The sequence below is a fragment of the Furipterus horrens genome, unplaced genomic scaffold (assembly GCF_987537825.1).
Source record: "Furipterus horrens unplaced genomic scaffold, mFurHor1.1.pri manual_scaffold_13, whole genome shotgun sequence".
NCBI classification, from domain to species: Eukaryota; Metazoa; Chordata; class Mammalia; order Chiroptera; family Furipteridae; genus Furipterus; species Furipterus horrens.
This window is the reverse complement of record NW_028327183.1, coordinates 53,111,658-53,139,225: the sequence shown is the minus strand read 5'-3', so window position 1 is coordinate 53,139,225 and position 27,568 is coordinate 53,111,658. Positions and strand designations below refer to the sequence as shown.

Sequence of the window (27,568 nt, the reverse complement as noted above, 5' to 3'; positions counted from 1 at the left end):
GACATGGGAGAGATGCTATGCCAGGATTCAGCTCAGGTGCCAGCCATGGAAGTGAGAAAGTCATCTCAAACATTTCAGCCCCAGGAGACACCACAAGGAGCATCAGGACCTTCCAACTGACCCGAGCCTGGACTACAGAAGTATGAGAAGGATATATCTTTATTGTTTGAAGGGACTAAGCTTTGGGGATGGTTGTTATGCAGTAAAATATAACTGAACCACCACAGATCATTCATTTGAATCTTCTGTCAACAATTACTGGTAGGCTGCCTACTAAGCTGGAACATTCAACATCATGCTGAAAGTGATTATACTGCCCTCTGCCCTGCTTCCCTCTCTCATGAATTCTTTACTCCCTCAGTTGGCCAAATATTTATATCCTAGGAAACATATCCGTGTCAGGATAGGGGGGTGGCCACAATGAGCTTAAACCACAGGCCTTACCCTTATGAAACTAACATAAAATAAGCCAATAATGGGAGAAACAGGATTTTTTTCACCCTCGTTCCTCCAGGGCCCAACTGGGTCTAAACTAACAAACAGTAGGGACTCAGTAACATAAATACTGAGCTGGGGAAATTCACCTCGCCATCCAATATACCAATTCCCCCTCCACCCCGCTGAGCCAAATTTTACTCAGGTAGCCTGTCCTCACATCCTCTCTGAAACCTTACATGCACCGCCTCCACTAAGCCTCCTGCTCCTCGCTCCAGGACTCTTTGGTCCCTGCATCACTTAGAATTCAGGTGGCCTGCAAGTGACGGAACCCCAAACGGACAGTCACTCGAACAGCTTAGCTCTCCCAGGTACCTGATACCAGCGTGGGCCCTTGCAGCGACAGGACCTACGCTCGTCCAACCCTGTTCTGCTGGGAGAACAATGACTGGCCAGAAGCCCGTTACCTGATGCACCAGATTTCAAGAGACCCGGGACACTGCCTGAAATCCAGACAGTCATCTCTATTACTAAAGAAACGGGAGAGCAGATACTGAGGAACACTGGTTCGGTCTTGTCACGGTACCTCCTGCTCTATTCCAGCCCTGATTTTCCTCAGACCTTCTCAGGGGCAGGGCCCGGCCCCGGGGAGGTTCTCTGGCAAGTCAGAGCTACCCCAACGGCTTCTCTGTGCCGGGCCCCGTTACCCAGCTGACAGGCATGAACATACTGAAGTCTTCACAACTGCCCTGCGGTCCCGACACTACAGTTACCCCCATCTTACAGAGTACAAAACTAAGTTCAGAGAGACTGGGTAACCTACTCACAGTTGCACAGCTCTTAATGGAAAGCCGGGATATGGACCCAGGCAGTCTGGTTCCAAGGCACCTGCGTTCGCCACCACATACTCGGCCAGCATCTGTGGAACTGAACTGAGCACAGAACTCTGCTGGCCAGCGACACCTCAGGGTCCCTATACTCCGCAGGCCAGCTGCACTCCCCACAGGAACCCCATGCCCAGTAGTGCGGGCTTCCCCAGAGAGAGGGCAGAGACCATGGCCCTGATATGGAGTCCCCTCCTCCATACTAGTGACAGACCAGAGGACCAGCTACTTCTAGACCTTTATTTCTCTGCGAAAAGGGGGAAAAAAGAATAAACTAAAAACAGCACAGTTGACACAAAAAACCACTGTGGGGGAGGAAGGAAGGTGGAGAAGTAGACGGGGGAGGGGTCCCCATTACAGCAGCAGGAACCAGTGACCTGGGATGCTCACCTCTCTCCCCTCCGAAGTGGGAGTTGCCGCCCCTTCCTCCCAGGGTCACTGCCTTGTCCCACTTTGTGCTCCCCCAGACCCTTGGAAGGTAGGCAGTGAGAAGTCAGAGTCCCAGGCTGGGGAGAGGAGGAACCGTGCTGGGGTAGGGGCCTGGGGTCAGACCATGCACAGGGAGTGACAGTCAAAGGCCCCCCGCTGTCTCCCAGAGGAGGGAACTTGGGGGTTGGGGGTGGACACCAGAGGCCAGCGTTGGCTCCTCTTCCAGCATCAGGCGAGAGACAGCACTGGGGGAACAGGAACAGGTGGGAGTCAGAGCCACAGGTAGCCCAGCCCACAATTGCTCCTGCATCTCCCCTGCCAGGAGCTGCTGCTCCCAGGCCTGGGCCCCTCTTCGCACACCACCCGGGGTCTCCGCACACCACCCCCTGCTGGGTCTCCGGTCTCAAAGCCTTACCAGTCAGGGCCTCCTGGGCAAAGTACTTGACATCCACATCCTGGTCCTGGGTCAGCTTCTCTAGGATGGGCTTGACTTCACTCTGCAGCGTGCTGGGACGAGAAGGGAAGGGCAAGGGAAAGGGTGAGCCGGGCAGGGCTGGGGGCACGAGGCAGGCAAAGGCCAGGGCAAGAGGTACAGACAGGCTTGCATGGGGATTAGCGGTCTCTGGGGCCCAGAACAGGCACAGGGAGGTCAGACAGTGTGGGCAAGTGGGGCAGAGAATCACCGAACCCGCCAATCTCTGAGGTCGGCAGATGGATGTCTTCCATTTGTTTAACCTGTTTACTGAGGCCTACTGGGGATGAGAGGTGAACACAGAGGTAACTCCAACGTTCTAGATTCTTGCTCATGAGGAGCTTGGGTGGGGAGTGAAACAGAGCCAACTGATAAAAAACAAAGGGGCAACTGCCAAAAGGGAAGTACTTGACCCCCCAGGAGTCTGGGGGAGGCATCTGCTCTCCTGGAAGGGGGCCCAAGGAAATCTGTCTGCACTGACAGCCCATCATTTTGGGGAATGAAGGTAGACTTCAGAGAGGCACTAAAGGTGTGAGGTGGTACCCTAGAACAGACGCAGGGAAAAACACGAGAGGCAGGCATCGTGTGTCCCCTTCCAAGTGACAGACAGCTTCTCTCCATCCCCATATATTCATTTTCACTTCTATCATCTAGATCTGTTTTATCTATTTTTGAACTTGATATAAATGGAATCACAGGATCCATTTTCTTGGGTCTGGCATCTCGTCTAACATAATGGTGTGAGTCGTGAGAGTCAGCTTCACTGTCGAGTATAGCAGCTTCTTTTCCCTGTTGAATAGTCTTCCTTGTACGAATAAACCACAATTTACCCACTGTCCTGTTCTTGGGCTCTTGAGTTGTTTCCATGTCAGGGACATTATGAGTAAAGCTACCACAAATATTCTTCCGTTAGAAATAAACACTCATTTCTCTAGGATACACACCCAGGAGTGGATGTGCCAGCTCACGGGGCATACCTTCACTAGATTCCACCAGTTTTCAAAGGGACTGTTCCCATCTACAGCCCCACCAGCAATGTGGCAACACCAAATTGATGCGGAGCATCTGGGCATATGCTCATTGGCTATGTGGGGATCTCTTTTGTAAGCCCCTGCTCAAGTCTTGTTGTTGCCCGTGTTTCTTGGGTTTTCTTTGTCGTGGCGACTTGCAGGACAGTATTTTGAATAAGGTGTCCTGTCAGAAATGAGTACTGCAAATGTCTCCTCCCAGTCAGTGGCTTGCTATCTTACTTTCATAATGTTCTCTTGATGAAGTTCTTCATTTTTTTGCTGTTGTTGACCATATAGACCTGGGTTTATTTCCGGGCTCTCTATTCTGTTCCAATGATCCATATGTCTGTTCTTATGCCAGTACCAGACGGTTTTGATTACAATGGCTTTGAAGTATAGTTTGAGATGAAGTTCTTCATTTTACTGAAGGCCAATTTATTGAGCTATTTACATATCTGTGCCCAGCATAAGTCTTGAGGATATTTTCTGATGCTTTCTTCTAAGATTTTTTTTTTCTTAATCTTTCCAATTCTGGTCTGTTATCTCTAATTTTGCATGCTCAGGGGGGATGTTTCTCTCCCACATGCATATCATAGTGACCCAGCCATCTCTGGAAAATACCTACTTCTCCCTGACCCCGAATTGCAGTGGCACAAGCTGAATACATGTACGTGTGTTGCTGTACCCTTATTCCTGTCCAACTGGCCATTCAAATACTGTGCCAATGCCTCACTTTTTAATTACAGCATTGTCATAGTGAGTCTTGGTATCTGGTAGTTCAGGTGTTCCAATTTTATTCTTCTATGGAATTGCCTTGGCTTTTCAGACCTTTGCATCTCCATGTACATTCCAGAACCAACCTGGCAATTTTTCACTGAAGAACCTGCTGACACTTACTGAGATTATACAGAACCTATACATGTATTTGGGGAACCCTCCCATCCCAAAGTACTATGTAGGTCTTCTTTAAGTTCTCAAAGCACTAGTGGTGTTGCACATCTTTCATTACCTTACTCATGGTATTTAATGGTTTTGGGGCCATTATAAATTACACACACACACATACACACTTATATTTGTTAATTTCATTTTCTAACGATTTGCTGCTAGCTCTCACTCCCACCCACTAGGTGAGGTAGGCCATGTGATTTCTCATTCTACACCTCAGGAAACCAAGACCTTGGGAAGAAGAGATCAGCCACAATCACACAGAAAGGGAAGAGCAGGGCTGGGTCTCAAACACTAGGCTCTGTCCTCAAAGGTCAAAAATTAAGATGACCAGAATTTGCCCTACCAGCACGCAAGGGTCGGTCCAGGCCTCACCTGTTGTCCAGGATGGGTCCTATCTTCTGCAGGGACTTGGCCACATTGAAGCGGACGTTGGCAACAGGGTCCCCAGCCATACGCAAGACAGTGGGCAGCATGTGCTTGGTGGTGATGTCCTGCCCACAGACCTCAGACAGCACCTGGCGGGGAGTGGCAGAGGGGTGATTATCCAAAGTTCAAGGCTAACTCCTCTGACCGGGCCATCTTGGTCATCACCAGGCCTGAGGGTAAAGCTGAGCAATATGGGGACTCTGAGCCCAGAGTTACCCTCCCAGGGGACAATTTATATTCCTGAAGCTCCCATCTCCCCTAACCCCTTCCTAACACCACCATCTCCCAGCCCCAGTAACTCCCAGCCCCGGTGGTCCCAGGCCCATCCTCAGACTTCTCTTCACCCTCTGGGGATGGGCCTTGATTCCTAACCCTTGGAATCCAAGGTGAGGCATGGGCACAAATAATCTGAACATTTAGTTATAACTGTTTTTAAATGTTATCCTTTCATTTCTAGCCACGTGTGTGGTTTATTGAAATGACTGGAAAGGAGCACTTGCTCTTATCACTTAACTGTCTAAGCCCTACGTGTACAACAAGGTTATCGTCAGAACCTGATGAATGAAGTACTATGATTGCCAGCATGAATCCTTCCTAGGTAAGAAAACTGAAGCACTTAGCTGTGAAGTCTGTTTCCCAAGGTAACAGCTAATATATGCAAGAGCTAGAATTAAAAACTAGGTCTGTGCCCTGGCCACAGTCATGTTAACTGAAAGGTTGCGGGTTCGACCCCCAGTTGGGGCATGTGTGAGAGGCAACTGATCGATGTTTCTCTCCCTCTCTCTAAAATCAATGAGTACAGCCCTGGCTGGTGTGGTTCAGTGGACTGAGTGCTGACCTGTGAACCTAAGGGTCGCCAGTTCAATTCCCAGTCAGGGCACATGCCTGGGTTGCGGGCCAGGTCCCTAAATGGGGGCGCGCAGGAGGCAACCACACATTGATGTTTCTCTCCCTCTCTTTCTCCCTTCCCCTCTCTCTAAAAATAAATAAATAAAATCTTTAAAATCAGTAAGTACGTCCTCGGGTGAAGATACAAAAAAATGAAAACTAGGTCTAAGCCCTGACGAGTAAGTTGGTTTAGTTTCATCCCTATACGCCAAGGTTGCAGGTTCAATCCTCAGTCAGAGCACATGCAAGACTCAACCAATGAATGCATGAATAAGTGGAAAAACAAATTGATGTTTCTGTTTCTCTTACTCCCATCCTCTCTCTCTCTAAAATCAATTAAAAATAAAAACAAAACTAGGTCTGATTCTAGAGCCTGCACACTTCCCCATTCTACCATAAATAAACATACATGCATATTTGTAGGAAAGGAGGGGGTGCTCAGAAAGGTGTGGCTATCACTGCTTCAACAGGCCAAATGCCCTTCCTTGCCCTGGGTATCCCACCAGGCAGGCACCCATCCCCCACCTGCAGAGGCCCTGCAGCTCTGATTGGGGGAGCTCTAATCTCTGGCCTGCGGTTCCCCAGGAACACACCCCTTGAACCCCAGGTCCCCACCACTTTCCCACTCCTAAGCCAGCTATCTCCCTTGAGGACCCTCCGCCCTCCCTCTCCCAGGCACACCCAGTTCCTGGGGACAGGCCGGTGGGTAGGTGGGGGTGCTCACATTGATGCAGAAGAGTGTGGTCATGCGGTGCAGGTAGTTGGGATCCCCAGACATGGCCAAGACCTTGGGGATGATAGTGGCATGGGCCCACTCCTTCCCAAACTTCTCCACTAGCTTCTTCAGGTTGCTGGTGGCCGCCTCACGTATGGCATAGACTGCAGGAGGGCAAGGGGGACAGAGCAGGGCTTCAGGGGCTGAAGGACTGATGCGGGGAGGGAGTAACAGCCATGCTCACTACTGCTTCCTGAGCAGCCCCTAGGTCTCAGGCCGCAGGTGACCCAATCACTCCAAGGGGACAAAAAGGCTCACTACGTGCTAAATGTGGGCTTTTCTTTTCATGCAGTACCCTCCCAAAAGCCCGAAGACACAGATTTCATTGTTAGCCTCATTTTACAGACGGGCCAAAGGGCTTTAAGAAGTGATGTGTCCAGGCCAGGATTTAGTACTTAGTTTGGAATGGTGGCTGATACAAATGTTAACTTCTATATTTTCACCAGTCTTAGTGAAAACAATGGCTCTAGAACTCTGGGATGAGAAGTCCCATGCTTCCTGGAAGGCGTGTGGCAGGTGACCTGCTTCAGCTTCAGTAGCCAGGAGATGAGGTTCAAACCCAGGCTCTCGGACTCTCCACTATACCGGGCAGCCCATGGGTGACCTGTTATGTCCCCCTCCTGCCCTATACTTCTGCAGGATTCTAAAGAGCAAGGGAACTGGTCCACATGTGACGAGCATCTGATGCACAGGAGAGCGACTCCAGCCCCCCAACTCCCCGCACTGGCCCCAGCCAACCTGCCACCCCTCTTCCTAGAGCCCCATCTCCTCCTCCAGTCTGCTGGAGGCACTCACCGTGATCCACGAGCCATGCCATGCATAAGGAGTTGAGTTTCTCATCAAAAAACTCCACGCCCTGCAGGGGAAAATGAGGTAAGGGATGGAGGGAGACTGGGTGACTTCCAGCAAACCCCCAGAGAAACCACCCCCACCCCCAGACAGACACTTCTCGGCTTCTCCTGAGGGGCTCCTTCCCCTTCTTTTCCTAACTGAATTCTATTCATCTTCTCGGGCCCTGCTGCCTGTGCCCCTTCCTCCCACTCCCCAGGCAGCCCTCACAGCCTGGCAACCGGCCACACTGCACTGTCACTAGGCCCTGGCAGTTCCTCCCGTGCCAGCGTGTACCCAGCTCCTCACTCACCAGCTGCCCCGCTAGCAGGGGCATGTACTCGATGATGGCCAGCCGCACCCGCCACTTGGCATCCTCCGCCAGTTCCACGATGGCAGGGAGCAGGGACTGCGACAGCTGCCGGATGCCGATCACCTCGTTTACGCAGTCCAGGTTGGAGATGATGTTCAGCCGCACCTCTGGGCACTGAGAAGAGGACGGGGTTCCTGAGAGCATGCGCTGCACACGGTCTGCCAGGGCAGCGTGAAAAGAGCTCAACGGCGCCAACCATGTAACAATCACCTCCTGAGGACCTACTACTGCCCAGGCCCAGCTCCTGGCCCTGGGGACACGTGAAAGGCACACGGGAAGCAAGCAACGTGGATTATTAAAGGAAGCAGCTTTTCAAATCTCAGAATAGCAGCACAAGAAACGTTCAGCTATTTTGAAGGACTTGCAGAACTCACTGCAAAACTATGGATCCCTGCAAGAAAGACAGGTAATAATCCCACTCTGCTGTTTGCTAGCTGGGAGCCCTTCTGGAGATAAATTTGTGACAAGGTAACGTCCATCCAGCTGCAAAGGGTGGGTGAGGCCACTCAGGTGCCTGCCACAGTGCCTGATCCACAAAGGGCTTAACACTGGGGGAGCTTATTATGACCATTTCTTACTACTTTTATTCTCTCTGCTAGCCCTCGAGCTCCATAAGGAGCATGTCTCATTCATTCTTCTGTCTCTAGTACCCAGCATCATCTGCGGTCCATAGCAGGTGCTCAATACATGGCTGCTGAAAGAATGAACAATGGAATAAAGATGTATGTATGTATGTATGTATGTATGTATTGATTGATTGATTGAGAGAGCGGAAGGGAAGGAGAAAGGGAGGGAGAGAAACATCAATGTGTGGTTGCCTCTTGTGCACCCCCAACTGGGGACCCAGCCCGCAAGTCGGGTATGTGCCCTGACTGGGAATCAAACTGGCGACCCTTTGGTTTATAGGCAGGTGCTCAATCCACTGAGCCACACCAGCCAGAGCTAAAGAAGTAGTTTTAAACTGCCTGTTGACTACCACTATTATGAGCGCTGATTTACAATACCGATCTACAGACACCTCTACCTTCCAGAAGTATGTGAAGCAACTTAGAAGACAAGACACAGAAACACAATTAGTTCCTGTTCATCAAAACAGACGCCCTACCAGATCCTTGTCCTACACCACATATCCTGTACGGCAGACCCGCTGGCTAGTGCTTCCCAACTTGAAAGAAGTAAGAAGCGCATCAATGAAGCAAGGACGCAGTGCAGTACAGGGCTACTCAGCAGGCCGGCAGAGTCCGCAGGACTGGCCCTTGTCTGGCTCCTGGGAGATGACCTCTAAGCCCCTGGACCATCCTCCCTGGTTAGTGTCTTGGTTTACCTGGGCGCCTGCGGACATGAAGCTTCAACACTGAGGGGGTGGGGGACACAGTAGCTAAGGGCAGCCATGTCAGGGGCTCCAAGGTGAGCTTCCCCAGCAGCAGCACGTCGTGCTGCCACACAGCGTCAGTGGGAGAAGTGAGTGCTGTCCATGTGACTCCAGGGGCAGAGGACAACTGGAAGCTGGTGCCCCTGTACCTTCCTGGCTGTGGGACTTCGCTCTTTCTTGGACAATAGCCTCGGGGCTCCTACCTAACACCCAACTCTGTTCCAGCTCCTCCTTCCACCAGACTTAAGTCCACGCCCCTTCTCTGGCTGGGACCCGTGAGCTCTCCAGCCATCGCCCAGTGCGCTCTCCCCGCTTCTGTACCTGGGCCAGCTAAACTCAGGGTGCGCACGTGACTGGCCCTGGTCGATGGGGAGTGAGCAGGCTGGCGGGTGCCCTCTTTGGGCACCGCTCTCACAGGCCCAGGCCTGCTGCTGCCCAGCGCCTTCACCCTTCACCCTTCACGCTGCCTGGGAGGTGGTAAAAATGGGAGCAGCCGACTCAGACCAGAGGGCGCCGAGTGAGGCAGAGCTAACCGCCCACACAGGCCCGCCCGCCTGCCTCTGGACTGTTGGTTGTGAGGGAAACAATTCTCCATCTTATTTAGGCCACTGTTTTTTGGGGGTCTCTATCAAAGGGCTTTAGCCTGTGCTGCCAAAACCGTGAACATGTCCCAGCACCTGTACTATCACGGAATCATGGGACATCCCTTGTCTCTCTTCACTGTCAATCTCCGAGAGTCTCTGAGGATCAAAACCTTCTTGTCTTATTCTGGCACCTCCAACGCCCAGGAAAAGGACCAGCACAGAGTAAGGGCGTGCAAGACACCTGCCCAATAAACGAACGAGGGACTGCAGTCCATCGTGCCCACGTCCGTCCATCCGGGCGTCCGGGATGACTGACCAGCATGGGCAAACAGCTGACCCCCCACCAGTCGCCTCGGCAAACCCAGGAGTTCAAAGCCTGCCCGGTGCCCTTACCTCGTCCTTCAGCTGAGCCAAGAAGAGTGGCAGGAGGTGCTCAATTGTGTTGTCTTTGCCCAGGATGGGAGAGAGGCCCATGATGACTGAGGCCAGGGCCGATTTGACATGCTGGTTGGCGTCGGACACCAGCTCCTGGAGGGAGGAGGAAGGGGCAGCCACGGGGTTAGCGGCCAAGTGCACGCCCGTGCCTGCGCGGCCTGGGCCACGCTCTGCTTTTGCCCCTGCCACTCGGGGAGCAGGGGCGGCTGAGGCTCCCAGGGCGACTGTGGTTCCCTCTATGTCCTGCCTGCTTTGAGTTCAATGACCTCCGCTCTGGCAGTCCCCATCTGACCCCAAAGCTTTCTGGATGTGGGGACTCAGCGGCCTTTGAGGGGGAAGCACTCCCATGCTGAAGCTCAGCTCCCAGCCTCAGGTTCTGCCTCCCCTTGGGGTCCCCAACTACCTCAAACCCAAGGTGGCCTGGTCCCAGAAGGCTGTGAAACCAGTGTGCACATGGCTGTGCCTAAAGCCCAGTCTCCACCCTTGTTTTCGGCAGGCTCTGGTCTGCTCTGTTCCTCCCACTAAATCCCCTTTACCTTGATGCAGGGCAAGATCTGGGTCATGATCACATTCTCCCGACAGTCAGCTGAGAGATTTTCACAGAATTCTGTGGGAGGGGGAAGGGAGGAAGGGGAGGTGAGACCTGATGTCCTGGTTCTACCCCCAGCACCTCCGACAACCGCCCACTTGAGGAGTTCTGGTCGCCAGCACCAACCTTTGACCTTGTGGGAGGCTGCGGCCCTCACCTCGGCCTCACAGTCTTTCATCAGGTTCTGGAAGGCAGGGACCAGGTCTGTCTTGGTGATCTCAGGCCCCACGGCTTTCTGGAGCTGCAGGAAGAGGGGCAGGTGAGGGACAGTGAGAGGCTTAGCAAGCACTCTGGGCAAATGAGACCAAAATCAAAGTTAAAGGAACCAGAATTAGGGGCAAGAGTACGACCCTTAAAATCACTGCCAAGATATAATCCCAGCACCAGGGGGCGACCCCAGGCAAGTCTCTGGGCCTCTGAGCTGCAGTGTCCTCACTGTGTGGGGGAGCTGGGCTGGGAAGGGTCATGGTCACGAGTGTGGTTCTGGAGTCCAATTGCGTGGCTCAAATTTCCTTATCAACTGTGAACTTGAATGAGTCCCTTTACATCTCAGATCCTGTTTCCTCAAAAGCAAAATGCAGACCACAAGGGTACCTACTGCATGGTGGTGGTGTCTACATAAAAAATAACAAGAGACCCCCATATGGTTCAGGTTATTTGGGATGGGTTTTCTGTTACCTGACCCCAAAACATTCTGATGATATAGTGGCTCTCGCTCTTTGACTGATGTAATTCTGTTTTTTTTTTTTCCTTTTCTTTTTTAAAGACTGGTTATCAGAAGCACTTTTGTAATTAAGGAGAAGAAGGCATGCTGGGCCCTGCCTGTCCTACTGCAAAGCCGGGTCTTGAAGCGCTGGTAGGAGGCAGGGTGGTTCGAGGCTAAGAAGGAAACAAGTAAAGACCCTGAAGGGCCTAACACTATCCTGGGCAAGTGTCGTGTAGTCACCTAACAAATGCACCACTTAATCGCCTAAGATCCCTGCTCTCACGGAGCCGAGCTTTCATCTAACCCGTGCGCACCAGGTCAAGCTGTCCAGGGGTGAAGGATGGGAAGAAGCCTCCTGCACTGCTGCGCCGAGGCTCCCGGCACAGCCACGGCTGCACAGCCACGTGGCGCTAACACTTCCACAGAGGAAAGTGGATGGTCCTGGGAGATGTCACCCTTGGGCTCCGGGTCCTTACAGCAAACACCAGGGGAAATACTTGTACGGAAACAGGGAGCCACAGGGTATACTGGCACCGAGGCCTCTCTGCTCGGGCCCTGCCTGCCTCTCCACTCCAGCTCCCTCCCGGAGCCCCCGGGAGCCAGCCCTGACCGTGCCCGCCTGTGCTCTCTCTCCCCTCCACGGGTCCTTCGCACGTGCTGCGCTTTCACTACATCGGTTCCCGCCCCAGGTCTCACCCATTCATGTTCTAGACCCAGCTGTCACACCACCTCCTCCTCTTAGCATGTCCATGCTCGTGTGTGTGTGTCAGCCCCGGCACCTGGGACACGTGACTATGACATTTATCTCACTGGACAGTCGCCTGTAGGCCATCTGCTCCACAATGGATGGGACTGTGCTGAATTCACGGCATTCCAGCGCCCAGCAAAGAGCTGGAGCTTGACACACATGCTGGCGGAGGGAGCAAAGCACGTCTGGGTCCCATGGGAAGAGCACTGTCCCAGGAGACAGAGAGGTGGGATCTCGTCCCTCTTCTGTCGCCCTGTGATGTCACTCTGACTAGTCAGCTCTGGGGCAGTGTGGTGGGCTAGCCTATGCTGCCCCCACCAAGCTCAAGTCTCAGAATGTGACTGCACATGAAGACAAGGTCTTTAAAGAGCTAAAGTGCACTGAGGTCATCAGGGTGGCCCTAACTCAAAGTGACTGTGGTCACTATAAGAAGGGGAGATGAGGACACACACATGCACAGAGGGACGACCACGTGAGGACACAGGGAGAAGACAGCCATCTGCAAGCCAAGGAAAGAAATCTCAGAAAATTCACTGGCTGAGCCCTTGACTCCCAAACTGTGAGGACATGGAATACACCCTGTGTGTGGCACTTTGTGACAGCAGTCCCAGCAAACTTATACAGGCCCTGTCACCCCTTTTGTCCCAGGACAGAGTTTGATCAGGTCAGGAAGGCAGAGGTGGTGCCCCTCTCTCCTCCTGGGCGCCCTCTCCCACAGAACCTGGCCATTAACGGTCCTTCTCAACATGGCGCTTCCAGCTGCCACTGCCACTCTCAGGCAGCCCGGCTGGCACGTGAAGTGAGGTCCGACAGGGATGATCAGAGATCCCACTGCCCACACACCCAACGATGCCACTGTGATGAACTCAGACCCAGCTCCAGTAGGTGCCACCCCTTCACGTCTGAGGGCCTCAGTGTGCCTCTGTGTGACATTGTCAATGGTCCCTCACCTACCTCTGTGAACTTGTCGGCCACCATGTATCGGACGCGCCAGGACTTGTCCTCAGCAGCCTGGCGCAGGGTGGGCATCACCAGGGCCTCCAGATCCTCCTGGGGCAGGAGCTGTGCGATGTTCACACACGCCTCCACCGCCAGCAGCCGCACCGAGTCCTGGGGAGATGACGGGGACAGGGCAGAGCAGCAGAGGCCCCGTCAGCGCTAGGATTCCCTCTGACACAGGGCCCGCCCGAGGGAGTGGTGGGGAGGGCCGGGGGGCAGAACCCACCTGCTCGTCAGAGGCCAGGTTGGAGAACATGGGGATGATCTCGCTCTTGACGTTGTCCAGCTCCAGCACCTTGGCGAACTCCCCCAGCTTGGAGGCTGCGGCCCGCCGCACCATGGGGGTGTCATCTGAGCACAGGTTCCGGAAATACCTGGGGGTCAGGATGGGGCTTAGGAAGGGGAATCCTGGCACCTCAAGGCAGCAGGCAGCATGGCAGACAGGAGCAAGCAGACGGTGGTCATGAAGGTCCTGGCTTTGCCTGGTGGCCTTGGGCACCTCTGTGTCTTCCCTGCCCTATATAATGAGCTCACATAGAGAATACCTATCCCACAGGGTCACTATGAGGTTTAAATGAGTTCACACGTAAGTCTGCAGAGAACAGCAGGTGCTGATTATATTACAATGACCATATAAAACTGCGGAGCTGGGATGCTGGTCCGGGGCAACTCAAAGGTTTTACTTTCAGCAGTGACTTCTCCTGTTGGAGACGCAGGGGGTGAAAGCAGGTCTCCAAGCACCTGTGCGCAGCTGCCCACCGTCCCCTGGGGGAGCAAGGGCTCAGGGCCTGGGCTTGCTGCTCCAAAGTCCGTGGGGCTGGTGGGCGGACATAAGTCCAGAGAAAGGAAGAGCAACACACATGAACGGGAATTTCCATCCAATTAAAACCTTTTTCATTCATCCTTCAGGAAGGCAAGTCTTATATACAAGAAGTCCCTGGGGTACGAGGCCCAGGGGGCGGAGCCTGGAAGAGGCCAAACCAAGAGGGTTCTGCACCCCGGGCTGGCCTCACACGGGACACCCCCCTCGCGGTCACTGCTTCACCTGCCAGATTCTGCTCTAAGCACTTCATACATGGGAACTTTTAAATCCTCACAAGAACCAACGGGGGAAGGAACTGTCATCATTTCCGTTTCCTAAATGAGCAAGGGACAGCGTCTGGATTGGGGACCGGGCCCTTGGTGACACAGCTTCTCCGAGGGGTGGGAAGGGAGCTGGGGGCTGAGAGCTCAGGGGTGTCTGGGACCTGGGGGGCAGAGGCTAAATGGACTGGGGCTTGAGAGAAGCGAACCAGGCTAAGGGGGAGGCTGAGCTTCTCAGGGGCCATGGCAGGACTCACTGTCGAAGTTCTGCCTTGACGGCGCTGGACACACGGGGGTAGCAGACGGAGAAGAGGCCGCAGGCTGAGGTTCGGGAGGTGAACCAGTCGCCGCCCGCCAGCCGCTTCACCAGCGGCACGAAGTGGGCCTCCAGGTCCGAGGGCGAGTGCTCGTGTGAGGTGGCCCGCAAGGACTCCACCGCTTTGTCCCGCACCACTGTCTCCTCCACCGTGGCCAGCGACTCCAGGGGCGGCTGTGGCACAGAGCCGTGAGGTCACAGGACAGCTCCCTCCCCACCAGCCCCAGCCCCAGCGCCCCCGCCCTCCATGGGTCCATTTTCCCCAGAAACCTTCTGTGATCGCCCCACCCCAGCCTTCACCCAGCGTGCCTTCCCAGAGAACCACAACAAGCCTCATTTAGACGTCCTTCAGGGAGCTTCAGTGGGGTGGGTCCGTGAACCTCTAAATGGTACATGTCACTTTCTGAGGGCAGGGCCACAACTGTCACTAGCTTCTCTAAGAGCAGTAATTGTCATAGATGATGACTGGAATACCTCTTTATTACATGATCTAGGCAGGCCACTGTGTCACATTGCTGGTTCTAACTATGAAGCAGGTCCAGTCTGTCTTCATTTTTAAGAGGGACCCGATGCACAGACAGGCTAGTAGGAGTCACACGCCAGGCTCTAAACCAGGCCACCTGACTCCAGGGCCTCCAAAGGCTAAAAAGCACGGCTGTGGTTCATGACAGGTGACTGCATCAGGAGCTCACACCAGTAGGGGACTCTGAGTTCAGGACTGCTCAATGGTTTGTCAGTGCGAGGCCTGGAGGGACACTTGACTGACTCACCTCTGTGTCCCCAGAGCCCAGCAGAGCTCCTAGCACAGGGCAGGAACTCAGTAAGCACTGACCTAACGAAGGGAGACTCAATCATTCTAAGCTGTTCAAATAAAGGTGTGGAGGTCTGAAGTCCAGTGTGGCCTGACAGATACAAGAAAGCAGGAAGAAATCACAAAGGAAAATGCTGCCAGGGCCCAGGCAGGTAACAAGAATGAAGCACTGGGCAGAGGTGATGGGTGGGGACACCAGAGAGGCAGCCAGTGCGGCATGGAGCCTGGGGAGGAAAGCTGCTTCCCAGATCATCAACCATCACTGAGGGGGGCGGAGGGCGGGGAACAGAGCTGGTAAAAGCCAATCTAGTTTTCTAAGAGTGGCCAGAAGGGCCAGGTTTGTTTAGTTATTTTTTAAGATTTTATTTATTTATTTTTTAGAGAAAAGGGAAGGGAGGGAGAAAGAAAGGGAGAGAAACACCAATGTGCGGTTGCCTCTCGTGCGCCCCCAACTGGGAACACAGCCCACAACCCAGGCTTGTGCCCTGACTGGGAATTGAACCAGCAACCCTTTGGTTTGCAGGCCAGTGCTCAATCCACTGAGCCACACCAGCCAGGGCAAGGGCGCCAGGTTTTAAATGTAAAAAAAAAAAATCTCATTTAACATGTGGGACATCATGGATGGACCCTGAAGACATTACGCTAAATGAAATGAGCCAGTCACGATTCCCGTAGATGGAGAAGGTAGAATGGAGAAGGTGGTTTCTGAGAGCAGGGGCGTTATTGGTTAACGAGTACAGTTTCCCTTTGTGAAGGTGAGAAAGATCTGGGGATGGATTGTAGGGGGGATGGCTGCTCTACAGTGTGAATGTTCACATCACTGGACACTTAACAATGGTTAAAACAGCCCTGGCTGGTGTGGCTCAGTGGACTGAGCGCCAGCCTGCGAACCAAAGGGTCACCGGTTTGATTCCCAGTCAGGGCACATGCCTGGGTTGCGGGCCAGGTCTCCAGTTGGGAGTGCGCAAGAGGCAACCACACATTGATGATTCTCTCCCTCTCTTTCTCCCTCCCTTCCCCTCTCTCTAAAAATAAATAAAATCTTTTTTTAATCGTTAAAATGGTAAAAATACATATATATTTTATCACAATAAAACAGTTTAAAACAAATCAAAGAACTTTTTAAAAATCTCATCTACAAAAGGTTGGCAATGATTCAAGAGGAAAATGTAACGCTGTGCTGGCCTGGGGACCCCCAGCAGGGGCGTAGGTCTTGCTAGCCCTCACAGGGTTTGAGGTTCAGGGATGGCTCCCAGGGGTGCAGTGGGAGGGTGATGTCCCTGGGCTACTGCAGGGATTGGCACACAGGAGGCACTCAGTCAGTGTTCACCAAGTCACTGCAACTGGAACTTAACATTAACTTGTCACTGTCACAGAGGCCTGGGGAGCGACATTGAGCAGTAGTCAGTTATGGGTTACTTGCAGGGACAGATTGTTGCAGTGCAGGGTCAGGATGGCCCACACAAGGGTCACCCAGGAGGCCCCCCCAGCACGTTCCTAAAGCATCAGTCTAGGGTGGGGCCCAGGAAGGTGCACAGTCAGGAAACACCAAGTGAAGAGCCACTGTAGCGGGGCCAATCTGTGAACAATAGAGGGCAGGGTTCTCAAGCTGGGACCAAGCCGGGAGTGAGGGGCAGAGGTGTGAACATCCTAAAATCAACTGTCGTCTCGAGAAGAGAGGGTTTAGATTCTCAAAGGCATCCACCATTCCAAAATGGTTAGGGGCTGTGGATGCAGAACAATCCCGGTGCTGCAGCTGCGCAGGTCCCTGGGAAATGAATTCCATTTTACCACCGCTGAGACCGAGGACCAGGTCGGGTCTGGCGCCCTTCTGGTTTCCCACAGTCCACCATCCTTGCTCATGAGTGTGGAATAAGCAAATTGCGTAATAGCCGGTCTCCATTTCTCATAACTTGTCAAAATCCAGGTTAACTGACTCCTCCTCCAGGAGGCCTTCCATGACCCCACCCCCGCCAATCTCATCTAAACTGGATTAGGTGCCTCCTCTGGGTTCTAAGGGCCCCGGCTTCCCTCTTTTCCAGCTCTGAGCAGCCTTTGAAGCAACCAGGAGCCCTTTGAGGATGGTACAGAGGAGAGGTAGTGGTAAGAGGCAGCAACCTGGGTTCAAACCCTGACTGCGTCTTTCCAGCTCAGGCCAGTCACTTAAGCCAGCCAGTGCCTCAGCTTCTCACCTGTGAACTGGGGCCTTTCCCACAGGGTCGCTGTGGGATGCGGTGGGTTACCGTGCCTCAGGCGCTTGGCACATACGCCACACTGAGCACTGAGTGAGTGCCAGCCGCTCTGACCTGACTCCCCTCTAGGTTGCCAGCACTGCAGCACCGCCAGGGCCCAGAGGGCCTCAGGATGTGTCCCGGAGGTCACAGGTGCTGCTCCCCAGAAGGAAGTGTGGGATGACTGGGGTTCGCCTCGCTGATAATGCTCTGTGGGAAGACCCTGCCCGACTGGGGAAGGACCCCTGGGTTCTAGAACTGGCTCCCAGCGAGCCTGGGTCCTACCCGCCCTGGGAGCCCTGGGGTTCTTAGCAGCGTTTTCTGCTCAAGTCCTCTGAGAAGCTGCTGAACGCTATGCATTCTCTCAGAAAAGATGACAAAGGCCAGCAGCTGTAGAGCTCCATGGAGTTCAAGGGCCCCTTTCAGGCTGGTCCCTGCACCCCCTGTTCCTTGTGTTACACAGCCCATGTAAATGATCTCATTCACGTATGATTTTCTGCGTACATACACAAATATTATACACTACACACAGATGCAAGCTCAGATACCACCACTGAACGGCAATGACCAAATTCCCTTAGACTGAATGCTGTCCAGGAGAAAAATGGCCACACTGGCTGAAATCCAAGATATTTTATAAACCACTAAAAGGAACAATGGCTGCTGATGGTAACTGAGGACCCCATCAGGTGCAGAGGCCAAAGTATGAAATGTGCCTTCAGAAACAACGCAATGCAGAATGACTGGGGGAAAATGAAGGCTCAGGGGTCTGAGGAGCAGAGAAAGCCAAGGGCCTGGGCCGCCTCTAAGGTGCTTTCTTCCCAGATCAAAGGATGAGCTCTTCCCTGAGGACAACGGGAGCCCTCCCCCACCCTCCCGAACAGCAGTCACTGTTCAAATCTGACCGGTGTCTGTGTCCCTGGCCGTCACAAGTGCAAGGCCAAGGACAGCCAGGCAGTGGGGTGGGGGTCTGTGGGAGCGTCAAATGAACACGCCTGGAGTCCCAGCTCTGCCACTTACTAGCCATGTGACCTTGGACAAAATGCTCAACCTCTCAGCACTCCAACAGCTCATCTATAAAAAGGGAACCCTCCCCACCCCAATGGTGCACATGACCACGTAACACAGGGCATCATGACAATGGCAGCTAACACCTGTTAGTAGTTACTATGTACCAAGTACTGTGCTAAGGTCTTCTTAAGTCAATTATAAAGGCAGGTGTTAATGAGTTCCGTTTAGAGATGAGAAAAGGATAGAACAGAGAGGTTAAGTAATTTTTACAAGTCACACAGTAAATCAGTAGTAGAAGCCAGACTGACTCCGACACAAAGCCTTGACTTGTTGGATTAAAGTGAATGTCCAAGGCCCATCTGTTCTCAGATGACCCCCCAGTGCCTTCTACATTGTCCCATCCGTGACTCCCAAGGGGAGGGCAAGGGTACTTCCCCGCCTTCCAGACTCACCAGCAGGCAGTGCACATACTCAGGGCCTCCCACCAGCGTGGTGAAGGTTCCCAGCTGCTCCGCCAGGGCCAAGAGGACCTCATCCTCATCGTAGATGGTGTCTGTGGAACCAGGACAGACTCGGTTCCAGTCCCCCCTGAAGTCTAACCTCAGCCCCTCAGTGACCCAAGTTGGAACAAGCAGCCTCACTCTGCTTCCTCCAACTGTGGGCACTAACAGCCCCCTCACCCCCAGGGTTGGCACAGAGATGAAAGAACAGGGCTGGGCCGGATGACCACTCCTGCCCCTGACGAGGTGTGGGATGCAGGGTGAGTGCGACCACCTCTCTGAGCCTGTCCTGCACCTGTAAAATGGTCCTTCTCACCTCCACCTCTCGGTGTGTTAGTGAGGAGCAAATGTTCCATCTGAGTGAGTGCAGAGCCGGTGAACGGGAGCTATTTACTCGGTCCACCTTCCACCCTTAGCACAGTCTCCGTCAGGAACTTCTTTCTCTTTGGCCTGAGAATTTCTTCTCCATCCTTCGAGACTCGGTTCAGCTACTGCTTCTTGCAAGAGTTCCTGACCAGATCAGGTGGGTCCCTTCTCTGGGCACTCATCCCCCCATGTCACCTTTATCAGTCCTTGTCATAAGTTTCAGACTGGCTCCTTTGTGTGTCCCAGTTCCTGCCAGAGACCAGCATAGTGGAAGCCCAATCAGCTTTGCTGAAATAACTGAATGACTGTGTGAGGAGAGAATGCGCTGTCCGGATGCTGAACCGAAAGGCCTTTCCCTCCAGCTCCATCCAGTCTTCCCTGAGGTGGCCTAACTGCTGACCTCCATGGCAGAAGATGCTAACATCCCTAGCATCTATGCTAGCATTGAAACTTCCTGAGTTTAAGCCAGGCCTATGGCAACCCAGCTGGACTCCATTTCCCAGGATCCCCTATAGCTGGCATGACCATGTGACTATGCTCTGGCCAATGGGGAGGGAGTGGAAGTGGGGGGTTTGAGCTTCGGCTCACCTCCTTACCACAGCCCTCTCATGATGTCATCACCATCACCCCCATCTTGTGGGGCTATTCCTCTTTTCTGACCTCAAAATGTCAGGGCCTAAAGGCAGATATCAAGCTACTTCTCTCAGTCTCAGGGAACCTGCACTTGAAGGTCTTTGCAACAAAACCACGAGGTATATTCAGGGCAAACCTGGGATTTCAGAGTATACTTTCCATTAATGTCTACCTGAGTATGAGTCTTTAAATGGCAGGTTGCTGTGCAGCCCAGTGACAGACACAAGGTGACTTGACTCACCTTGGAGCCCACCCATGTCTCACAAATTACGGCCAAAAATTACTGGCACTGGTCTCTTTAACAAAGTAAAGAAAATCTGATGTCACTTGGGATTACAGCAGCCCAAAGACACCTTTCTCTTAAATTAGTGGCTCCTCTTCAAGCTCATGGTTCCCACACCACTCTGTCCCTCACAGTCCCTTCACCTGGAGTATGAGTATTATATGTGACTCCACGATATAATAAACATAACACATACATTAAACTGCCCAAATCCTCACAATGGCCCTCACTTGTATCACATGAGTATCCCCATTTTACAGGTGAGGCCATGAAGCCCATCGAGGTTGGGACAGCACCCAGCAGTCCAGCCCCGGGGTCTCCGCTCTTAGCTGCAGTCTCCCAAGTGAACGTCCGGCTTCTGACCTTCTTTCGCCCACCCCACCCCTCAATACAATTCTGCCTTGCGCATTAGGTTTATTTTTCTACATCTCATGCCATCTACCTACAACGGCTGCCCTGCCTTCGTCTACTGGGCTGAACCCAAACTGCCGCCTGTAACCCAAGGCCTGCAAACCCCAGCCCACCCCCGCCCCGCTGCCCCTGCGCACTCCCTGGTGAGCCGCCGCGCCCCCGCCGGCCCCCATCTGCGGTTTCCTCCCGCCGGTTTCCCCGCGTGGGTTGCCTCCTCACCACCTCACCGCAGAACTGCCACCCACCGGCACGCACTGAGCCTTTTCTCCGGACCAGGCTCCGTGCGAAGCACTTTATCCTCCCACCAGCTCTGTGAGTTCGGTCTGACTCTTTTGACTACTGCTGTGTGGAGCCCGCCCCAAAGCAGGAACGTGGGTCTTAACCAGCTGGTTTCTTGTCTTTTATGCTTGTATGAATCCCACCCTCTGGGGGATTTTAAAGATAGACTACAAATACAAAGTGGCTTTTAAGGAAAAGGGAACCTGCTCTGTTTTTCTCTGAATAGCCTCAAATCCTTGTCAGTAGAACGTGAAGAACAGAACGATTAAGTAGGAGGAAATGTTTTTGAACTTGTGTAAAATACCTGGGCATGTCAACCCTGTGTTGATCTGCATTTCCCTTTCACTCCCCACCATTTGGGGAAGGGCTGCATGTTTTCCTTCCTCATTTCCACGTGTGGAAAGTGGATAAAAACCCTGGCTAATAAAGAAACGGGGGTGATTTTCCTGAGATGGTGAGTGTCTTGAGTAGTTTCTTCATCCATTCCGAGGGACCCAGAGTCTCTCAGGAACTGAGGCAGGCAGCTGGAGTCGCTCACCCAGGTTTGCCAAGCAGGTTGGAGGTTGGTGGCACCACTGGGTTTCAACCCCAGGTCCCTCCAACCTTTTCTCTCTACAACTTTTTAACCATTTTGTTACACTCTGTGCCTTGTCCCTTGCTGCCTCAAAAGTTATTCCTGTCTCAGCATCCAAAAGCTTTCACGTCTCTCCAACAGTTCACCAGTTTGGGGTCATCTACTCAGTGTCACATGTGCAGACGCCAACTCCTCATGTGGAATTCAGAGGTAGATACACTTCTGCTCCCGAGTCATAGCTGTGTCACTGCGCACAGGTAAGTCCCTGTACCTTTTTTGGCCTCACTTTCTGTGTGTCAAATGAGGAAGGGGCAACACGCTCCGTCCCCTTCTTCCCCAGGACTGTCACTAGGTCTGAGAGGACTGGATGCGAGATAGCTCATTAGCGACAAAGTGCTGCGTGACTCTGAGGCTTCAGTTGCAATTGTAATTAGTATAAAGTTGTAACGAGAATAATGGGAAGAGAGGATTTACTAGAAGTATGTCAGACATTGTCCTAAGTGCTGCGCCTACATCTTCACAGACAGGAGTGCTTAGAATGGGCACACACTTACAAATGACCTGTTAGATCCCCAGCGAGGCCCCTTACCCAGGAGGCAGCCCCGCCAATAGTCCCCACTCAACCTGGACCCCAGGAGTTCACCTCATTACCTGTAAGGAAGGGCAGAAGCTCACTGCGGGTCCTTTCCACCCCGAGGGCCAAGGCGATGGTGGACAGTTTTTTGATGCTGTTCAGGCGAAGCTAATGAGAACAAGAGGAGGAGATGATGTTAGCAAGCCCAGACTTAAGGAAGTCTAACAGAACCCAGAACTAAGTATGTGTGAAGATGCCAAATAATAACTCGGTGAACACCAATCAAGTGACCATGACCTTGAGTCATTAGGTTGCCACGAGGGCACCAGCCTCGGCAAAGCATCTTTCAGGTCCTGCTGAGCCAACACCCGCGCAGCGGCACTCTCCAGGACCATTCTGTGGGAGCCTCTCCCCGGCTCCCCCGCCCCTGTGCCCTTGCCCCTTTACACTGTGGGACACACTACACATCACACTCTAACAGTGGCAGCCATGTCACAGAGCATGTCCTCTGTGCTGGTCCCTGTGCTAGTCTTTCACAGCTCTGTATGTCTGATGTCTTCTATAAGACATCGGGAGAAGCAGTGACTTAGCTGTCTCTTTCCTCTTTGTCACCTTCAAGCTGGGTCTCTGGGTTCTTCTGACAGCTGGGCTACGGGGAAACATACACAGGGGCCCGGGCCGTAACAGGTGAGCAGCAGCCCTGAGGACAGTGAGGTGCAGCAGGGACTGTCATCATGACGCCAGGAAAAATAGCAGCTAGGCAGCATTCAAGGGCTCAACACGGAGAATGAACACACCTAATCCTTAGGACTCTGCCCCAAGGTAGGTACTGTTACTAGAACCCTCCCTTTACAGAGGCAAGGACACTGATGCACAGAGAAGCCGTCACTCGCAGGAAAGCAGCAGAGCCAGGACCAGAAGCCAGGTGCTCGGACCCTTAATTTCAACATCATGCTGTCACTTAGGGAAGACGTCCAGGGGGTGGGCCATGAGAATCAGGTCATCTCTGCCATGGTGAAGAGTGCCCATCTTTCCGTTGCCGCCCTCGGGCATCCTGGCTTGGGTTTCGTTGAGAGCATCCGCTGGTTTCTTCAGGAGACAGCACCAGAATGCGTACAAAAGGCAGCACGGAGAGGTGCTTTAGCGCCGCACTGCCTGTGTTCAAGGCTGAGCTGCTTTACACATCAGCTGTGGGGTCCGGGGCCACACTCCGCACCTTTCTGAACCTCAGTGTTCTCATCGGTGAAATGGGGTTATAATATCTCCCCTCAGAAGGTTACTGTAAGTCCAAAGTGACATAATACTGGGAACACCCCAGCGTCAGAGGTAGATCAATAATGGCAGCACGACCACCTCGCCCTGTTGACAGAGTCCTGGTTTTGTTTGGGTACCAGAAAGGGCACGAGTGGCAGCTAGCTAGCTGTCCACCAAGGTCTCTTCCCCTCTCTCCCAGTGAGAAAACAGACAGCAAATATCTCCATGGAACTTACTATGTGCCAGGCCCCATTCTTGGTGTTCATGCTTTAACTCATCTGATCCTCACAACAGCCTCATGAGGTAAATACAGGATCACCTCATGGCAGGGAAAACAAAGGCACAGGGAGGTGAAGAAGCCTCACGCACTCGTCGGTGGCAGAATCGGGATCTGAACCCCAGCCAGCTGGCTCTTAATCTGTAGCCACCAACAACCTGTATTTGTTTTTGTTTTTTTTTATTGGCGGGGAACGGGGGCCCAGGGAGCTTTAGCAGGTCTAATGACGACCACAATTCTGAAACAGAGGTGAGCATAAACACTAGAGATATCTGCAATGGCTGAAATGAGAAAGGAACACTGTCATGATTTCCACTGGTGACAGTCACAGGTTTTGCTAAGACTACTTATAATATGTTCTTGCAATACTAGAGTTCATAATAGGAGGGGAAGTTAAATTTTAGTTAGAGGTTAGAGAAAATAAAGATCTTATTCTTTTCATCCAAATTCATGGACCTGCCCTAGGAATACAGACGGATCCCAGGTTGAGCTGCACTGGTTATACTGCTGCTCCTTAACCCTTGGTTTTCTGCTGTGCACATGACCCTCACCCCACCCCCAAGAAAAGATATTTCCTTATCACCCTTGCCTCTGGATTTTACCATGAGCCTAATGTCTGGCTAATGAAATCCAAGAGGGAATGGTGTGCTTGACTTCTAGGGAGCGCCCTTATGGGGAGATTAGGCCAGGTCACAGCTTTTTCCCCTCCTTTCTGTCTGGAATGAGGCTATGATGGCTGGGGCTTTAGCAGCCATCTTGGGACCATGAAGTAACCCAGGGATGAGGGCAGGATGGACGGCATGCAAGCCTGGGACCCGAACACCACCGAGTGCCACGCCGGCTTGTACCGCCATCAGACTTTCTGATCATGAGTCAGAAATAAACTTCAAGCTCTTTTAAGCCTCATTTATTTAGTGGTCCTATTACTTACAGCTAAACCTAATCCCAACTAACTCAGCACATGACCTAGTTCTGGACAAAGAGACACATGAGCAAATCAGCTGAAGAGCTTCCAGGAAAGATTTTTCTCCCTGACAAAAGGAAGGACAAGAAGAACTTCTGTCGTAGAACGGCCCCGGCTTTTAGCAAAGACTTAATGAGAGCAGATGCGCAGCAAGCTTGTGACCACAGGAAGCAGGTAAAAAAGGCGCACTCTGACCCAATTCTGTAATCTTATTAATAATAAAGGGGAAAATGAACCCTTTACTTGTTTAAATGACTACTGGTTGGGTTCTCTGTAACGTTTCTGATAGAGAAGCTATTAATAAGAAATCTTCCCATGTAAAGAGTGCTTACTATGTATAAAGCTCAGGGCTTTAGGTGTAAAGTCTTTTGTAATTCTTGCAACAAACCCATGAGGCGGATGGATACCACTTTGTGTTTATTTTACAGACAAGGACGCTTAGACACAGAGAAGGAAATGCAAGTGACCCAGTGAATTCCTGACAGAGCCTGGGACTTGAACCCATGTTCCTCACCACCATCCTACCAACTTCTTTTTTGGTGTAAACTCTCAGAGGGCAGGCAGCCTTATTTATAGAATGCTTCACCAAATCCCCAAGCATTCTATAAAAAGGGGTCGGAGCCTGTCACGTCCTATTTCTAAGACGTGCAAGGGCTTAGCACCCTGGCCCAACGTGTCTTCTACCCTTTTTTCCACTTCACAAGAAAATCAAGGCCCAGAAGGGCTGAGCAACTCGTGACATGGCCAGACCCTCGTCTGCCTACTCCCATGGCACTGTCTCCTGTGCGTCACCTCCAGGGCTAGACTTTCCTTTGTGGATGGAGCAAGGGGTCATGAGCCAAGAAATATAGGCAGCCTTGGGAAACTGGAAAAGGCAAGAGAACAGGTGCTCCCCTGGAGCCTCCAGGAAGGAATCAGCCCTGGCAACACCTAGATTTTAGCCCAGTGAGATCCCTGGCAGACTTCTGACTCTCAGTCTCATCACTGTGGACATTTTGGGCAGGTAATTCATTGCTGTGGGGCCTGTCCTGTGAATTGTTAGGTTTCACAGCTTCCCTGACCTCTATTCACTAGACACCAGTAACACTTCCCCAGCTGTGACAACCCAAAAGGTCTCCAGACATTACCGAATGTCCCCTGGTGGGCAAAACTACCGCCATTACCTGCCTGCTCTTTCTTCCTGGAAGATGCTTCCCTAGCTTCTTCCATGGGCTGGGCCCTTCTTCTGGTCCCATCTTAAACTCCGCATCCTCAGACGAGCCTTCCCCGACCAGCCCACCTCACGCCTGCTGTGTGTTCTGCCCAGACAGCCTCATGGCTCCTTCCCTCCCGCCTCCTTCAGGTCTTTGTTCAGACATCACCTTCCCAGCAAGGGCCCCCTTGATCCCCCTTGAAAACTTCACTCCCCACCTGTTTTTCTCCTTAGCACTTATCCCCACGTGACAAACACATTTTACTGCCTTGCTAATCGTCTGTTTCCCTTCACTACAAGGCACGCTCACGAGGCCAGGCTTTTTTGTATGGTTCCCCGCTGCGTATCTGTGCCCCACACAGAGTAGAGGCCCCCCAAAATATTTACTGGGTCACTGTCACAATATCCTGATGTTTCCGTCCCATGACACCTCACACGTTACTTGTGTGTTCAGCTGTTTCACATCTGTCTCTTGTGTTAACTGATGTCAGCACTACATCCTCAGCACCATATGTGACATGTGACAGGTGTTCAGTGAACAAATGAGTCCATATAGCAGCCTATGAACTAGATAATTACCTCCGCTGGAGAGAAGGGGAAACCAAGGCTCAGTGAGCCCGACTAACCTGCCCGTCAATCAGCAAGTGGAAGAGCCGGCCCTACAGCCGCGGCCTGTGTGACTCCAGAACAAGAATGAGGTACCCGGAGCCTCAATCGGCTGGGCCCAGGGCAACCAGCTCTACTCTATAAACAGGGAAATGGGGGCCCAACGGGCGGATGGGACCTCTTCAGCCACCACTCCCAATAATTAAGAGCTAACATTTATTGGGCTCTTAAAAGAGGCCAGACACCGTTCTATGGTACTTGTATTACTAACTCGTTCAGTCCCTCACCATCGCCTAAAGAGGCCGGGGCTGTTACTATTACCTACATTTTGTGGAAAGCAGAGGTCCAGAGGACTCAGGTGATGTGCCCAAGGTCACGCGGCGGGTGGCAGGTGGAGCTGGGTGGGCAAACTCTCCCTCAATCCCTCGCCAGTCAGGCTCAGGGACCTGAGCCTCCTTACCCGATCACAAGAATGCATCAGCCCGTTTGGTAAACTGATCACGCTCGGGACAATGGGAGGGTCCCAAAAACCGCGCGGGGTTCCACCTCTCACCTCATCCCTAAATTTAGCAAGATGCCGCTTGAAGGTGGAGCGTGTTCGACCCCCACCCCCAGGCTGAACCGGAAAGGAGGGCAAGAACTGGGAAGGCAGTCTTCACCATCAGCCCCCGTCTGGGGAGCTGACGCCGCTGCGCTGAGGCCCAGCAGCCGAACCCCAGGAAAGACAAAAACCTACGCGACCAGTCAGGCGGCCCCTCCCCCACTCAGACCCAAGCCCAAGGGCCCTTCTGGAGGCCGCCGCCAATCGCCGAGCCCGCCACTCTCCCCAACGCGGGCAGCCGACCCCCTAGAGAGCCGCGGCCTCCCAGGCTCCGAGCCGCCGCGCGCACTTGGCCGGCCCGGGACCCTCGAGGTTCGCCCTCGCTCCCGCCCTCCGCTGGGCCGACAGCCAATCCCGGCCGCCGTCTCAGCGAGCCTGGGGATCCGCAGAGAAGAGAGCTGGACGCTGATTGGCCGCCACCCCCTTCCGCCACTCACGGCGAACACCGAACCTTTTCCGCGAGGGCCGTCCGCGCCCCCTGGTCCCCCATCCCTCCTTTCCCAAGGTCCCCTGTGGCTTCCAGACCTGAACATCCTCGTTGCGGAGCTCGTCTATGAGCACCGCGATGGGATACAGAGAGTCGTCCCCGTCGGCCGCCGCCATCTTGGCTCCGTCCCGTTCCTGTCAGACTGCGGCCTGGGCCGTGCAGAATCCCGGTTCGGGAGGGGCAGAGCCCGGAGGAGGAGGAGGAGGAGGAA

At 53.1% G+C, this 27,568-nt stretch overlaps 1 protein-coding gene across 1 annotated transcript; it reads right to left on the bottom strand.

Moving 5' to 3' along the window:
* Nucleotides 1–1,545: 1,545 nt before the first annotated feature.
* PPP2R1A (protein phosphatase 2 scaffold subunit Aalpha) lies at nt 1,546–27,568 on the bottom strand. Its single transcript, XM_090261364.1, has 15 exons — nt 27,396–27,568; nt 22,054–22,144; nt 18,809–18,909; nt 14,245–14,477; nt 13,131–13,278; nt 12,860–13,015; nt 10,578–10,692; nt 10,399–10,469; nt 9,821–9,955; nt 7,412–7,585; nt 7,066–7,126; nt 6,220–6,374; nt 4,554–4,696; nt 2,164–2,255; nt 1,546–1,993 (listed from the first exon to the last, which is right to left on the bottom strand). Exons 1-15 carry the CDS (start codon nt 27,471–27,473, stop codon nt 1,977–1,979), a joined length of 1,770 nt encoding a protein of 589 aa, XP_090117490.1. The 5' UTR covers nt 27,474–27,568; the 3' UTR covers nt 1,546–1,976.